This window comes from Phocoena phocoena, chromosome 16 (assembly GCF_963924675.1).
Source record: "Phocoena phocoena chromosome 16, mPhoPho1.1, whole genome shotgun sequence".
In the NCBI taxonomy this organism is placed as follows: domain Eukaryota; kingdom Metazoa; phylum Chordata; class Mammalia; order Artiodactyla; family Phocoenidae; genus Phocoena; species Phocoena phocoena.
Window position 1 is genome coordinate 57898766 of NC_089234.1, and position 17928 is coordinate 57916693.

The 17928-nt window shown below is 41.2% G+C and overlaps 1 protein-coding gene across 7 annotated transcripts; it reads right to left on the reverse strand.

The window, feature by feature from the left end:
- Window positions 1-2285: 2285 nt before the first annotated feature.
- Window positions 2286-17538, reverse strand: VDAC2 (voltage dependent anion channel 2). 7 transcript variants are annotated; one of them, XM_065894157.1, is made up of 10 exons: window positions 17400-17538; window positions 17141-17195; window positions 15985-16053; window positions 15063-15112; window positions 11795-11947; window positions 11646-11698; window positions 10455-10682; window positions 8993-9143; window positions 6249-6306; window positions 2286-2678 (listed from the first exon to the last, which is right to left on the reverse strand). In XM_065894157.1, exons 2-10 carry the CDS (start codon window positions 17169-17171, stop codon window positions 2587-2589), a joined length of 885 nt encoding a protein of 294 aa, XP_065750229.1. In that variant the 5' UTR covers window positions 17172-17195; window positions 17400-17538; the 3' UTR covers window positions 2286-2586. The 7 variants fall into 7 exon arrangements, with proteins under 7 accessions (XP_065750229.1, XP_065750228.1, XP_065750233.1 ...); XM_065894156.1 differs by lacking the exons at window positions 17141-17195; window positions 17400-17538 and adding exons at window positions 16431-16439; window positions 16675-16741 and having other exon boundaries at window positions 2587-2678; XM_065894161.1 differs by lacking the exons at window positions 17141-17195; window positions 17400-17538 and having other exon boundaries at window positions 2587-2678; window positions 9104-9143; window positions 15985-16051.
- Window positions 17539-17928: the final 390 nt, after the last annotated feature.

The window sequence follows — 17928 nt, forward strand, 5'->3', positions numbered from 1 at the left end:
GCGTCCGGAGCCTGTGCTCCGCAACGGGAGAGGCCACGACAGTGAGAGGCCCGCGTACCGCAAAAAAAAAAAAAAGTTTTAATTGACCTGCCCACATGCAGTTGGTCAGAAACCCTAGCTCCTTGTGGAGGTTTGCCTCCACAGGAACTGAGGGCTGGAAACCTGGTAGAGCCCCTGTGGTCTCCCTCTGACACCTCTTCCTAAGAGGGGCAAATGAATGAAGTTCCTGTTCAGTGCAGCTGGAACCAGTGGAGACCAATCTGGGATCTGATGGCAGGAAAAGGGCCTTGCTCCATGTAAGTGTTGTAGGTTACGCCAATTCTGCTGGCCGTTTGCCCAGTTGTCACAGAACTGTCAGCTTGGCCTCACCTCTGCAGTGGAGGCCCTGGTCAACATCACCTGAGACCAGGCCACTTGACTTAGACCTGAGGACCTCAAGGTTGACTGGAGTATGTATCCTCTCCTCCCCATGAAGTCTTTGAAGAACATGAGACACTGAGTGGGATCACTGGCCAGAGGTGTGAAGCAGACAGGCCAATAGGTAGGAAGCTATTTTTAACAAGTTCCCCAGAGGAAGATGAAGAGAAAGTTAAGCTTTCCAACACAAACATCTATGAGCCTATGAGCCCAGGTGGAGAGGGAGCCAGGTGCTTTACTCTGTGGTTTAAACCTCCACAATCCATAGGAAGATCTTATCTCCACACCACAAATGAAGATCAGGCTCAGATATGAAGTGTCCTTTCCACCAACACTGCCTCAGGCCTCAGACAGAAATGGCATCAGCCTAGAATTAGGTTTTGCCACCATCTGTTAGGCCTGGGTGGTGGAACTGAACCTGGAGGCTGCTGATTAATAAATTAATCATCTATTAATTTCTAACATATCAAGGCCACAGGAGCCCCATGAGCCCACAGCTGGCAACTTTCATAACGCTACAGTATTTGGGATATATACTTGCATTTCAGACAACCCTCAGGAACCTGGCTGTAAACTATCCTTCTCTCTCCTACTTATAAAAGTATATAAGAAGCACATGGGTGAATAGGTCCATTTTACTCTTAAGTATCCTGAAAACACAAGAGCCGCTTTCATACCTAGCTTGCAGACACCCTTTCCTGTTTTTCTTCTTACCTAGCAATAGGTCCTGCCTGATTCAAACAAACTGGTTCAAATTCCAACTTACTGCCATTAAGTTATGTGTCTTATTCCATGGGCCATTCCAGCCAGTCCCTTAGGACAAACAGATCAGAAGGGGCCTTTGTGCCCCCCATCCCACCTGTATGGAAAGCTTGTTTGGGTTGCTAATCTCTCATCAGATTCTTCTTGACCTGGAAATTTTCAGCATGTATCACTTTTTGGGTAATGAGTAAGTACTACATTTTCTTATCTGTTCTCTCTGACTTCAAACTATACTACAGATCTAGTATTATGAATTTGTTCAACAAAACCCTTCTCTAACCTTTGATGGTATCTTTCTAACACTTCTCCCATCAAAATTCCTCTTTCCTACTTTTCCAACCAAATCATCTATTAATTTCTATCATTCAGCTCAAGTCCAGATTAAGGCCAATGGCCACATAGCCTGAAGGCACTCCGGTCACAAACTTAGGCCCAAGCTTCTCAGTGCCTGCCTGAAAAGAAACGAGTAACGACCTCTCACTGAGGCCCATACACTTCCATTCTACAGACCCTCTGGGTATTGACACTGTCTACGCCTTACTCCCTTTCCTTACACCTCATCCCATCCTACCTAACTAGGGCCTGGATCATTTCCAAAGCAATAACCCAAAGGGGTGTGGTGGGTGTATACAACCTTCAGCACCATCCCTTCATTTCTCTTTTTTCATCACTTGCTAACTCTTCCTGGAGCTCACGATGATCCAATGTAATTTTTCAAATTTACAAACTGAAGATATGAAGGCATATATCTTCTTACTTTATTGTAGTCTAAAAATCTCATGGAGTTACTCTCAGGTCAGAGGACTCTGTGGCACAGATTCATGAAAAGAGCAAAATAAATGCTCACTGGAAAAATAAAGTACTAGCTAGAAACAAGGAATATTTGACCCTAGCTGCCAAGTTTTTAACTCTGCAAATACTTGAGTCATTAATTATGTATACTTGTTTTATTCATAATTTGTAATGTTTTGGGATACCAAAAGTAATTCTAATGATGGTTGAAATTAACAAAAAATTTTAACCTCATCTTAAAACATCCACTGATCCATCTCATTTAATGGCAATATTCAATGTTAAAAGAAACATAAAAACAAACATGCACACAATTGCACAGTTTTCATAAAGGTCTATTTCATTATTGGTGGGTAGCGCATTTAACAGTTAAATACATTTAAATAATGTATAGGTGACTGCACGACTGCAGCATTGGTAACTAGATAGATAACCAATTCAACTAGAAACCAGCTAACAAGTAACTGCCTAAATATTTAAAATACAGCTCTTGTTTAGATCATCCTTTGTTCTGATCACCTTCTTGGGGCGGGGGGGGGAGCCTGCTGGTCACACTGGAAATATATTAAGGCCAAATCTTCTGATGTCCATTCCCAGAGGTTTCTTTCAGTTGGATTAAGCCTCCAGCTCCAGGGCAAGCCCAAGTTTGTGGCCTCCAGCATTAATGCTCTTCCCATCTACCAGAGCAGACAGTGTAAGCTTCACACCTGTAAACAAAAGCAGACAACTATCAAGTGCCTGAAACACCTCATGGGAGTCTGCAGTCACGCCACAACCTGTCACTTTTCCTCAGCTTGTCAGATGACCTACTAGTGCCAGCCACCAGAGGGCGCTTGGGAGTATCTGAGACACCAGACAATTCATTTGCACATCCACAGTAAGGAAGGCATCAAGTTCCAGAGCATAAGAACTTCATAATAAAGCTCAAACAGCTCTGGAAAATACAATCATGTTCAATACACTATCCAGACTAAATGACAACCATAATTGGATCCTGGAAAGGAAAAGCTACAATTAAGAGACACTTTTGGGACAAGTGCAGAAATCCAAATATATACTATATATTAGGTATTATTTCAAACTGTTAATTCCCTTAGCTGTGAAAACAGTATTATAGTTATGATGTATAGTTATGATGTCTTTATAATGATGCAGTTAAAAATGTCTTACTCTCATGATATGTATGCTAGGGCTGACGTGTCTATGTGTTTGGAAAACATATTTAAATAATTCATAAGGATATGTGGGGAAAAAAGAAAAGAAGGATTGTGTATAGAGACATGGAGAGATAATAAAAACAAAATAAATGTTAGTAATTGGTCAACATGGGGAAGGTATGAGTGTTCGTGGTACCATTCTTTTCTTTAGGTTTCAAAACAGTCAAAAAGTCTGGGGAAAAAGTTCCAAGTGCTTTAGAACCTTGCTCTTCAACTGGTGGTTCAAGAACCAGCAACACTGGCATCACCTAAGAGCTTGTCAGAAAGTCAGAACCCCTCGCCCCAGACCTATGTATTTTAATAAGATTCCCAAGGTGATTCATGCACACACTGGTATTTGAGAAGTACTGCTCCAGAAAACACAGCAAGGCTCAAAAATACTATGTAAAGTAAATGAGACTATAGAGACCAAACAACCAAAGCAATGAGTGAACTATGATTGGAGAAATAAAAATTACTACAAGACATTTCAGGTACAAGTGAGGAAAGTAAATAGAGAATGGATATTAAGTAATAATATGGAATCACTGTTAACTTTCTCAGGTGTGATAACAGTATTGTGGTTATGCAGGACAATGTTCTTATTCTGAGGAGATGCATGCTGAAGCATTGAGGGAAATATCATGATAGCTGCAACTTCCTAACAGCCCACCATAAAAAAAAAAGGAAAGGAATAAAAAACTGTGGCAAAAGGTAAACATGTGTTCACTGTACTTTGTCAATTCTTCTGTATGCTTGAAAGGTTTGAAAAAGAAGCTGAATCTTGAGAAAGAAAAACGAGTTGGAGGAATCAGGCGCCCTGACTTCAAACTATACCACAAAGCTACAGTAATCAAGACAGTATGGTACTGGCACAAAAATAGAAATATAGATCAATGGTACAGGATAGAATGCCCAAAGATAAACCCACGCACATACTGACACCTAATTTATGACAAAGGAGACAAGAACATACAGTGGAGAAAAGACAGCCTCTTCAATAAGTGGTGCCGGGAAAACTGGACAGCTACATGTAAAAGAATGAAGTTAGAACACTACCTAACACCATACACAAAAATAAACTCCAAATGGATTAAAGACTTGAATGTAAGACCAGACACTATAAAACTTTTAGAGGAAAAACACTCTTTGACATAAACCACGGCAAGATATTTTTTGACCCACCTCCTAGAGTAACAGAAATAAAAATAAAAATAAACAAATGGGACTTAATTAAACTTTTTGTGCAGCAAAGGAAACCATAAACAGGACAAAAAGACAACCCTCAGAATGGGAGAAAATATCTGCAATTGAAACAACAAAGGATTAACCTCAAAATATACAAACAGCTCATGGAGCTTAATATCAAAAAAACAAACAATCCAGTTAAAAAATGAGCAGAAGAGGGCTTCCCTGGTGGCGCAGTGGTTGAGAGTCCGCCTGCCAATGCAGGGGACACGGGTTCGTGCCCCAGTCCGGGAAGATCCCACATGCCGTGGAGCAGCTGGGCCCGTGAGCCATGGCCGCTGAGCCTGCGCGTCCGGAGCCTGTGCTCCGTAACGGGAGAGGCCACAACAGTGAGAGGCCCGCGTACGGCAAAAAAAAAAAATGAGCAGAAGACCTAAATAGACATTTCACCAAGGAAGACATACAGATGGCCAAGAGGCACATGAAAAGATGCTCAACACCACTAATTATTAGAGAAATGCAAATCAAAACTGCAATGAGGTATCACCTCACGCTGGTCAGAATGGCCATTATCAAAAGCTAGAAACAATCAATGCTGGAAAGGGTGTGGTGAAAAGGGAACCCTCTTGCACTGTTGGTGGGAATGTAAATTGATACAACCACTATGGAGGACAGTATGGAGGTTCCTTAAAAAACTAAAAATAGAACTACCATATGACCCAGCAATCCCACTACTGGGCATATACCCTGAGAAAACCAGACACATGCACCCCAATGTTCACTGCAAGCACCATTTACAATAGCCAGGACATAGAACCAACCTAGATGTCCATCGACAGATGAATGGATGAAGAAGATGTGGCACATATATACAATGGAATATTACTCAGTCATAAAAAGAAACGAAATTGAGTTATTTGCAGTGAGGTGGATGGACCTAGAGTCTGTCATACAGAGTGAAGTAGGTCAGAAAGAGAAAAACAAATACCATATGCTAAAGCATACATATGGAATCTTAAAAAAAAAGAAAAAATGGTACTGATGAACCTGGTTGCAGGGCAGGAATAAAGAGGTAGACATAAGAGAATGGACTTGATGACATGGGGTGGAAGGGCGAAGCTGGGACGAAGTGAGAGAAGTTTCAACGTATGTACACTACCAAATGTAAAATAGTTGGCTGGTGGGAAGCAGCAGCATAGCACAGGGAGATCGGCTCAGTGCTCTGTGATGACCTAGAGGAGTGGGATAGGGAGGATGGGAGGGAGGCTCAAGAGGGAGGGGATATAGGGAGATATGTATGCATATGGCTGATTCGCTTTGTTGTGCAACAGAAACTAACATGGTATTATGAAGAAATTATACTCCAAGAAAGATCTATCTAAAAAAAAATCTAACAGTCTGTTTTCTAAAGTGGCTGTAATATTTTATGTGCATGCCAGCACTGTATGAGGGCTCTAACTTCTCCCTATCTTCATCTACACTTGTTATTTTCTAATGATTTATTATATCCATTCTAGTGGGTAGAAGTGGTATTTCATTGTGGTTTTAATTTACAGTTACTTAATGACTAATGACACTGAGCACCTTTTCCTGTGCTAATTAGCTATTTGTATGTCTTCATATAAATGTCTTTGCAGTCTTTTGCCATTTTTTGATTGGGTTGTTTGTCATAGTTATTAATGAGTTTTAAGAGCTCTTTACATGTTATGGGTATAAGTCCTTTGTATGATTTGCAAACATTTTTCTCAGTCTATGGTATGTCTTTTCATTCTCTTAATACTGCCTTTTGAAGCATAAACTCAAAAGTTTCCACTTAAAAAATAAATAAATAAAAAGAAGCTGAGAAATGAAACTAATTTTGAAACCACTATCAGAACAATCCTTAATACTTACCAGGCCTCAGAGTCTGAGTGTAGCCCACTCCAATTAAACTAGAATTGTTGACTTTTGCCTAAGATAAAATGCAAAAACAAATGTAAGACAAATTTTTGAATGTAGAGACAAAGCCCCTGGGTGTTTCCCTATCATACAATTATGACGCATTCACTTTTCCACAAGAGTTAATAAAATTTAATATTGTATTAAGGTAAGCAAAAACTAGGTGCCACTTAATCCTCATCCACTAAATTCAAATTGTCAGCAGGACACAAAACTCTTGCAATCTTTTGGGATGTGTCCACAGACCCCAAACTGTCCATATAGCACAAAAGCCTAAGCACTCTCATAAAAACTGTCCTTGTTGAGTCTAATCTAGCACATAAGACCATACCAGAATGTGGGTAATGGAAGTTCACCAGGCTCACTAACTACATGACATTGACACACACACCACCCTCAAAGTATGGCATGTGTATGTATAGTTTAAATTTGTGACGACACTACTTTCAGGGGTATTCCTAAAGAATCTAAACCATGCACGTTCTAAATCTCCAAATGACAAGCACTTCCTCAGAAGAAAGAGACTGACTACAACTCCTTCACCTCACTTTCTCACACCTCTCATTAATGCCCTTGAGTCCTGGCTGTATATAACTAGACGGTGCTTAAGAAGGCATTCCAAAGGGGCATCATTTACCAATCCAGACCCCTTCCCTCCTTGTACAATTCTACTATTTTAGGATTTTAGTCACAGACTTTCAAGGGCTGGAAGGAATCCTGGAGAGGAAGACATGGTCAGGAGAACCTTCGAGCTCCATTCTCTCCCACTACTGACATCACTTAAGCCATACCAGAGGCCTAAGGCTGTAAATGAGGGCATCTCACCCTGCTCTCCAAGGCCTAGGTTGCCTAGTCAGGTAACTTTGCTCTTCAGCATTTTGAGTGCTATGGTAATAAAAAGGTAACAAACAGCCTCTGGGATCAAAACAGACTTGGGGGCTTCCCTGGTGGCGCAGTGGTTGAGAGTCTGCCTGCCGATATGGGGGAAACGGGTTCGTGCCCCGGTCCAGGAAGATCCCACATGCCGCGGAGCGGCTGGGCCCGTGAGCCTGCGCGTCCGGAGCCTGTGCTCCGTAACGGGAGAGGCCACAGCAGTGAGAGGCCCACGTACTGCAAAAAAAAAAAAAAAAAAACAACAGACTTGGAAATGATTCGATGTCTACACTCTTTTGTAAATATATCAAAACAGCCCAATTGAGAGAGAAATGATCCAACTATACAGGCAAAAGTCACAGAAACAAAACTTGTATTCACTTGGCACTACAGCCAAGTCTTCATGAGCCACCAATGACCATGTGAGTTATTTGTCTAAGGAAGAAATGCCCCACTAGTAACCATCTTTTGCCAAACAAATTAAGAGCCCCAAACAATAAAATAGCTCCTACTATTTTAGGAGTCAACCATGAAACTAATGGAGCATTATGCAATGCTTCCAGGGTGATGCTTGATTAGGGTAACAGCAGCACTGCTTAGGTGGACCATGCTAAATATTCAATAGTTTTCCAAACTAATCCCCAGAAGTCACTCACTGGCACACAGGTCCCAAGCTGCCTTCCCATTTTAGACTGTGAGAGAGCTGTATCTTCTGCTGGCATTAAACCTGTGATGGTGCCATAGACATATATTTGAAGAGAACAGCAATGTAGCTACCACAGCACAGTGTGCTGTGTGAATCCTGAGGATTTTACTGCTACACTGTAGTCAGAAATAGAGAAGGGAAAAATACATGAATCACTGCCTTGCCAACAGGAAAAGCATTCCGGGTGCTTCTCATTCTGATTACAACTCTGCTAAGCTAAAACAAGAATGGGGCTAAAACTTAACTGCCTAAATTATCAAAACATATCGTCCTCAGGAATGAAGATGACTTTATGTAACAGAAATAACTCTCACAGAAGGTTTAACTCTTTCATTCTAGTACATACGGTACCTGACCTGTAAGCAACTAACACACAGGAAGAGCTGCTGATCTGCCTGAAACTAGAGCCAGCGCTCTATACCCTCAGACACTGTACTCCCTCCTACCACAATCCACTATGACTGAAGGAAGAAATAGCAGAAAGAGTATAAGGACAGGACTAGGGTGGCCATGCAACCCAACCAACCCACGACAGAGGGGAGGGAGTTCCTGGGATGCAGGACTTTCAGTGCTAAAGTTGGGATAGTCCCAGGCAAAGCAGGATGAGCTACCTAGTCACCCTAGACAGAAGGGAAATCAAAAGACATGCAAGTCCAGTCCTGGCCCTACTGTGGTCTACGTCATTCCTCTCTCCAAGCTTTGGTTTCCTCACTTGCAAAACAGCATGTGTACCACTGGCTGCTCAGATCAAATCTGAAGATATTTTGTAAACCATTAAAGACAAACACAAAGTAACAAAGTACTATTACCTTCCAACCAGAATGAGAACTGCCCAGGGCCCAAAATACTGGCTTCCCTGGGCTTGGACAGGCTTGGCCCTCATAGTTATTATCTACACTACTTGTACAACTTTTGAAGTTAATTTAAACAAACTCCTGTGGCCTGGATAGCAAACATCTCTGTCTCAACAAAAAAAAGCAGCATTCCCGAGTTCTAGTCCCAATCTGTGTGTAAACTGGGAATTGTGTGAACCACAATTCAAATATTCAACACAATCCAATATACCCAAAGATTAAGTCCCACAACCAAAATCCCATTCTAAGCCCACAGCAGTACTCACAGAAATGGAAGCAGTGGGATCCAACTGATATTTAGCTGCAATGCCAAAGCGAGTACAGTTGGTTCCTGATGTCCAAGCAAGGTTTACTGAAGTGTCAAGATCTTCACATACTTTCTGATAAATTGATCCTCCAAATTCTGTCCCATCATTGCTATAAGATACTTTAAATTAGTCAACCGAGACTAGACAATGTAATAATGTCTAAGGCACAAGGCTGATACCGTAGCATTACATTTAAATAAAAGCCATTGCTTACATGGGTCTCTAGTGTTCCACTGAAAACTTTAGTTTTAAAAGGTCTTTTCGGGGCTTCCCTGGTGGCGCAGTGGTTAAGAATCCATCTGCCAATGCAAGGGACGTGGGTTCGAGCCCTGGTCCAGGAAGATCCCACATGCTGCGGAGCAACCAAGCCCATACGCCACAACTACTGAGCCTGCACTCTAGAGCCCACACACCTAGAGCCTGTGCGCCGCAAAAGGAGAAGCCACCGCGATGAGAAGCTCGCGCACTGAAACGAAGAGCAGCCCCCGCTCACCGCAATTAGAGAAAGCCCACGCACAGCAACGAAGACCCAACACAGCCAAAACTAAATAAATAAAAAAAATTTTTTTAATGTCATCAAAGGACTTTTCCCAACTTATGTCCAAAAACAGGGATTGGTCAAATCAATCATGGTATATCTATAAAAATTATCATGCAGACACTAACCATCACTAAGAATACATAATGCTATAGGAAAATGATCAAAATGTATTAAGGTGGGGGAGAAGGTTAAAAACAGCCTTTTTGGTATGTATTTTATATACACACATATAAAAAGATGAAACACCAAAGCATTAACAATTAACAAAAATTATATGTCTAGACGGTGGGATTATGAAACATTTTTGTTTTCTTCTTTGTACTTCTGTTATATACCAATGCATCATTTTTATAAGGGAAAAAATTCTTTTTAAGTCCTTGCTACATATACATTTAATTTGGGTTAGGTAAAAACTCTATACATTTTAGGTAATCCTATCAAATGAGCACCTCACACATCACAGACAATGAAGTCAAATGAATGCATGCACATAGAGTTTGGCAATGTCTTAGCCTTTTTGTTTTGGCCATACCATGCAGCTTGTGGAATCTCAGTTCCCTGACCGGGGACAGAACCCGGGCCACGGCAGTGAAAGTTCCAAATCCTAACCACTAGACCACCAAGGAACTCCCATCTTAGCCTCTTCTAAAAATCCAAAGCACATCAAGCCTCATGTGAAATGAACATTTACTCTCTCAGCACCAAAACTCAGACTAATGGTTTTTACTGTACACTTCTGAAGGGCATTCTAGCCCAAGGATGATCTTTTTATGTTAAGAGAATTCCTTTAGGTTGTACTTAGACTCACAGGAGATGACAGGAGACATCAATACCACTTTGAGGTCCTACATCATAATATCCCACAAAAGAAATACTCACACATTAGTGTGTAGCTGGAAGTCCCCAGTCCTGTAGCCCACTGCAAAGTTATTTCTTGTCAGCTTTGATTTGGCACTGTCAAAGGTCATCTGGTACCCAGCAAGCCAGCCCTCATAACCAAAGACTGCTGAACCGTGGATTGCAGGTCCAGCAAAATCAAAGTCAACATCACAACCAAGGTTTATACATTCCCTCTTGTAAGAAGACTTGATTTTACCACTTTTCTTTCTGGAAAAAGAACAAACTGTCTTAAAACTGATGTCAGTGGGAAAGATTTACAGACATAACTTCTGCATAGAGGGCACAAAACAGATTTAAATGAACCTCACTGTAACTGGGGAGTACAGGCACACTTCATTGTTTTACTGCAGTTCACTTTACTGTGTTTCCCTCCCCCCGCACCTGTTTGTAGCAGGGTTTGTAGCAATTGAGGGTTTGTAGCAATCCTGCACCAAGCAAGTCTGTTTGGGTGTTTTTTTCCAACAGCATTTGTTCACTTTGTGTTGCTGTTGTCACATTTTGGTAGTTCTCATAATATTTGAAACTTTATTATTATTATTATATTTGTTACAGTGATCTGTGGTCACTGATCTTCTGATGTTACTACTACGACTTGGTGAAGGCTCAGATGATCGTTGGTATATTTTAGAAATAAAGTATTTTTTAATTAAGGTATGTACGTTGTTTTTTTCCCCAACATAATGCTACTGCACACTTAACAGACAACAGTATAGTGTAAACATAACTTTTATATGCACTGGGAAACCAAAAAATCCGTATGAGTCGCTGTTTTACAATATTCACTTTATTGCAGTGGTTTGGAACCAAACCTGCAATATCTCCAAGGTATGCCTGTATAAGAGGTAGCAAGATAATCATAAGAGGTAAAAAAAATATATATGGCTCAATGAACTAAAAGGCACAAGGGGAGACTGGACCACCACCACCATAGGAAGACTGCTTTGCAGAATTGGTTATCAGTCACAAAAGCCTATAAAAAACATGTTAGGTACCCAAGTTAGTGTCACAATAAGAGGCAAATATTTGAAGGCAAGTCAACAACCATACTGCTCATGCTCCAAAGGCAGAAACAGAAATTCACCACCACAAGGCACCTGAATGTGCACCTTTCTTAAATATACCAAAGAAGAATGCTTTTCAATTTAAAGCAGATAAAAATGCCATGCTTACCCCGTGTTTGGTGAAAAGGTGGTATCAAATGTCAGTTTCAAACCTTGACAAATCTATTTCGAGAGAAAAAGAATTTGTTTTCAGCTTTATTTCTTTTTTGAAATACAAAAATAAAATACTTAATACTACAGCACATTTTCAAATGTTACCTGGTCTTCAATAGCGATTTCTGTTCCCAGAGTATTATCAGTGTTCCACTTTTCTGTGAAAGTCAGACCATACTCACACCATTTATATTTGGTCTCCAAGGTCCCGGTAACTTTACCAGTGTCTGTATTAGATGAACCAGATGTTGAGAATTCCTAAGAAGACAAGACAAACTTCAGGAACTTTCTCGTAAGCCTAGAAGAATCCACTTCCTAATTTACACACACACACACAAAAACCCCACTGAAACATAATAATTTCACTAATCCTCTTTTTTCTAGCTTCCCAAACACTCCTACCCTCCGCTACTGAGTATATACAAGAGTGACAAATTAGCCTGTAAGTTACTGACTACATCTTACTACTGCTGACATTTCCAACCAATGGATCAAAAGTTACTTGTATCTGATTCTCAAGTGAACAACAAACTACAACTTTTAAGGAAACTTCTGCTAAGGTGATTTTATTTGGGATTCAAAAAAAAATCAGTGGGGGAGGGTGGATGTTTTAGTACTGCTTCCAATCTGCCTGATATTGAATGAGACACTAAATAGGTCAGTATGGCTAATCACAGACCCCCTTCATTAAAATCTGAGTTTATACACAATTTACTATGAAATGGTTCCTGAAAATCCTTAAAAGGAAAGCACCCCACTGTAAGAATCTATGCCACAAACAAGATTGCTTTTTTTTAATTCTTTGGTAACCTCAATATTCTGTTTCTGACATAAAGAGTCTTCATCAGGTTTAATGCCTTCCCAACCATCTTTACATTCTCATTTAAAAAAAAAGGGGGGGGGAGGGAAATTATAGGAGATTTACTCTATAACTGGTTTATATCATGCATAATATAAACTATACTCTGTACAACAGATATTAGTAGAAAAAACAACCTATGCAGTGATCAATTTGAAGTGTACTATATAATCTTATGTTTGTAGCAAATATAAATAACTTGCCAATCCCTAATTGCACACCAACTGAAAATTAAGGCATAATATGGAGAGGGCTTATCTGAAATTCAAAATCTGCTACAGATAATCCAGAAATCTAACCTTTCAGAGCTTAGTATACAGGCAAGCAACTGAAATCTTCCAAGATAAAATGTTAAAAATGCCCTTTGAGGGTTCTGATCTGACTGCTAATGATGGTTATACTCTTAAGGCCATTGGAAAGCCAAGTTTAAAGATGGCTGATCTGAACTAATAAAGAAAAGCCTTCGACCTGAAATTGTGATACCTGCAGAATGAGGAAATACCAAAAACTCTATCAAAAGGAGAAAAGACCAATCATCCTTCACTTAGAAAACAGAACATTTGTGTAACTATCGCTCTGCCGTGAAACAGACTCAATTCTTTAGGTCTTATATACAATCTCCTGAAATTAGATGCTTTCAGTAACAGAAATTTCAAGTCAAAGCTTGGCACTCATGCCCATACTAAAAAGCACCAAATTGTGTTAGGGAAGAACACTGGATATGAAATTAGGAGTCCTGACATCCAGTTCTGGCTGGCATTTACTAAATGAGTAACACTGAGGAAGACACTTTTCTGGGTCTCAGTTACCTCAACTGTAATAACAAAACTTACTTCTGGAGGATTAAATTGGACTAAGACTTTGAAAGCTGTGCACATTTTCACATGCTCTACACAACAGGAATGCATTACTAAAACAATATAATATATATGGAGCCTGTTCTAACAGATAATTGAAATGCAAATGTGTATGAGTAGCTATTTTTAGTCCTGAGTGACAATGATTAATGATTCTTAAGGCCCCACCCACTGCCACCCATCAGCCCAGACTGAGCCAGCTTATATACACGCCAAGTACATGCCAAGGAGTCCTCAAGACACAAAACCAAGAAGATCACACTGTGATCTGGGACCAGAATTGGGTCAGATGATACCACTGGTGGAGCTTATACCCTCCCTTTCACTCCTCACCAAGACATTTAGGCTTCTACCTTCTGCAGTGGCCCAGACATCGTTGCAGTTCAGGTGAGAAATGCGACTGCGACTATTTGGGGCCAGGGACATATTACAAGATCAGTACCATGCTCTTGAATTACATACATTAAATGTAAATTAAAACATACTATATCTAATCAAGCTCTTATATATCCTTCATGTCCTTAAGCTTAATTTTATAAAATTCCTATCCACAATAAGCCTTTCCTTTCCAACAAAGATTTTGATTTAGCAAACAATCTAGTACTAGATATACTGCTCTGACTGTTCTCTACTTTAAAGTTTATTTTGTCTCTCCAGCCAGCAAGCAAGCTTTTTAAACACAAGAATTGAGTCTTCTACTTTTAGAAGGCCTTTCGTGTTTCAGCAAATACACAGCAAGTGGTTTATAAGGGGCAACAGGTTAAGAGAGGGAACACAAAACAAACACTAAGTCACTGCTCTGTAACCTGTTACCTTGAGCAAGTAAGTCACTCAACCACACTAAATACTCAGGCTTCCTTTCAGACCAAAGAAACCAAAAAACAGATGCGACCAATATAAAACCCCAGAAATCCAAGTCTAGGCATTGAGAAACTACAAAATGATTAATTTAAATAAACACCAGTTATATGCACTAAGGGAGTTAACAACTGTAGGAAGAATTTATCAAAATAACCAATAATATTCAATATGCACACACTACACCCATCCCCAAAACAATCCCCAAACAAAAACTTTTAGAAGAAAAAAATTACACAAAATTAAATTTTACTTTACTCTCTTTGAGGGAGTTTGTTAGGCAAGATCAAGACATCCAAATATCAAAATAGTAACCTCTTTAAAAATACTCAAATTTAGGACTCTCTAAATTCACAAAATACAAGTGGAAATCTTCCCCAAGGCAGGCTGCTAGAATATGACCATTACATAAACGATTAGTACACTCAAATTAAGTTACTGAATATTTTTATGCCCAGAACTCTTAATGTTTTCCACAGGCATTAAAAGAAGGTGTTACAAAAAAGTATAACAGGTTCCCTGCCTTTAAGCTTGCAACCTTACTGAGTAAACAGAATCCCACATGACCAGTGTCTTTCCTGAGTTCCTTGTGCATACAAAGTAATATGGCAAAAGACCACATGAAAATCAGAAATCATATCCAAAGCCAAAATAATCAAGATAAAATTCCCTTAAAACGAAATTATCTTTTGCCCCTTCTTTAAGATAAAATGAGTAGACAACTTTCAGTTATGACTATTTTATGGGTTGAAAAATTGTATAAAGGCTCGTCAGAACTTATCAAATAACTAACACTCACCACGCCACTGCATGACTTTGTTTTCACATCCAGTTTCACCAACCCAAAACCTTCAAGTAGAGAGCAAAAAAGAACAAAATGATCTTTTTGTATAAAAGATGCATACCAACAGCTGACTACATTTAAAAAAACAAAAACCAGAAACATTTCACATATTCAGAGGGGGATAAAAATGTGTGTTGATATACAATATTTAAATGAAAACAAATTAAATTATTCTATGTAAACTAACATGTAAAGGACAGAACATCTCTATGAAGCTTTCCTAGTATGTTGGTGTGTATTTGGCACCCACCCTCAAAAACAGCTTCCAAATCATCTTATCAAAACATTTATTAAAACATGCTTTTCAAACCTAAACATCAGATCAGAAAATCAATTCAAATTAAAGATCAGAATAGTCAATAGTTTATTATGATACAGGCATTTAGAACATTTATCTCAAAGGCATACCTCGCTTTGGAATTAATAATCTGAACAACTGGGGAAATAATCTAAAGGATAGGGAGGGTGGGGTGTGGAACAAAATCTTTAACAAAACCCAAATTTATTTGCAGAAACCCATAACCGTTTATGAGTCACCACCATAAAAGCAAAAACAGTAAAACATGGTAATTCTAGTCAACCGAGGCCTAAACTATATCCAAAGGAAATGAAAGCACAATTGTTTTTTTTTCTTAAAGGTAAATTCCCTGAACTAAAGTATGAAAAAAAGGAGGAAATTGGGATGGAGGGAGGAAATGTGGGATGGAGGGAAATGTGGATTGTTACAGTACTCTTTTAAAAGAAATGTTATCTTAAATGTAGCTAACAGAAGAATTACTGCAGCAAGATATTTACAATCTGAAGAAATTACTAATTCACTAAGCAATCCAAACACACATTTTCACTTCAGATCTAAAATTTTTAAAACAGTTCTTACCAAATCCTTTGTTGAATATATCTCTGGCAGCTTTGCCAAGGTCAGCATATGATGGAGGAATACACATTGCTGGTGGGAAGAAACATTCCAGTGTTAACGTCCCTGTTCTCCCACAGTCTGTCCAAGAACTAGCTTATGACCCACGCTACCTTTAAATCCAAGCAGTCCAACTTAGCTTTGATACCACTAGAATCTATAATAACACTGTAGTCTAGTATGATCCATGAAGGAGGTATCAGCACCAAAGGCTTATTTCTAAAACAGACAATCACAGTTAAGTGTTTATACAAACTTGGGAAATTCCCTCCAAAATATATAAAAATATTTTCTATTCCTAAATTTACACAGTGCCTGTAGCCTCACTTCCTAGGATGAGACTAATACAAAGAATCAAACACATACACACGTATATATCTGTACATACAGATATACCTGCCAAAATTCACTAGAATGTGCTGACTTAACCAAATAAGATAAGATTAAAAACTAAGACAAGTCCCTCTCCCCCCTATTCAACCTTTAGTATCCTCACGGAGATCAAAACCAATATTCCGAAGTAGAAAGAGAAAGATAGGTCATACTTCTGAAACTTAAATATTGAAACATAAAAAAAAAATACAGCCATTTATGTTTCACTCAAGCGCCTACATCAACTAAATATCAAATGCACTTTAAACATATTAGTATGACACTCAAGTCCTCGGCCCACGCTGTGAGGCTTAAGGGCAAGCAATCTGAGGTCGTTACACCAGTTCATTCATCCTACATAGCACGTCCACGCCCTTAGGAGCACATGTAATGAATGACCTTGCGCCCTCACACGGGGGGTTACTACTTCCTCTAAAAACGTGACCGATCCAATCCTGCAAAAGCTGAACCCGATAATTAATAACTTTCTGCTTCTCAGTTCGTCAAAGCTGAACGTGAATGCGTCCACAGACCAGCTCCCCAGGCCTAGTCAGTCCCCCTATCCGAGATCCAACCACCCAGTCCCTCCTCCGCAAAGCCAGGGAAGTCAGACGGTGGAGTGGCTACCGAAAGGGGCGAACTTCCAAGCCCTTGAAGACAGAGAGGGAAAGAAGCTGCGGTTTTCTGGTCGGGAGGCTTCGGCTGCCCAGACACCGCCGCCCCATCCCGCAGAGATCGCTCTACTTACGCCGCGGGCAGGTCTGTCCGGAGGTCGCCATGGCGAGGCCGCGAGGAGAGGTGATCTGAGGGAGGGACAAGAAGTGCGGTCAGCGGGGCTCAGAGGCGAATCAAGGGACCAGAAGGGGGTCTCAGACAGAGGGGAGAGGGGCCGCAGGGCAGCGCGGCCATCTTAGGGAGTCGGGGCCGACCCCGAGTCCGGCTCAGGCGTCCTGCTTGGCCGCCGGGGCCTAGGCCCCAAGGTCCGAGTGAGGCAGGCGCGGCGGTACCTGGTGGTCTCCTGGGGGTAGGGGGAGGCACCGCTGCCGCTCCGCTAGCAGCTGAGGCCGCTCAGCTAGCTCTGCGTCCCGCTGCAGCTGCCACGGCTGGAGGGCGAAGTGAAGGAGACACCGTTCCGCCCGCCGCAACCCTGTCCTCCCCCCGCCAGGACCCTGCCGCTGCCCCTGGGGCTGCCCACCGCGCCTGTCCCCGCAGCGCCGCCCGCTGCTCACTCCAACCTGCTCCGAAACGGCCACGTGTTCCGAGAGCACCGCTGCCCACGGGGTGAGCTCCCTTGGTCCCTCGGCAGGGGCAGGAAAAGCAGAAGCTGCCGGACCTCAACTCAGGCAGCTACGAGGGCAGCCCCTGAGGCGAGTGGGCGGGGAACGGCGGAGGCAGCGTGGAGGGGAACGCGCGGGCGAGGGATGGGGCAGAGGCCCCGCGCGCGCTCGTCACGGGCGGGGCGGGGCTTCAGGCGCGTGCCTGCGCGGGGGCTCGGCGCGACTGGGCGCGGCTGTGCGCGCCGCCGCGCACCCCGGG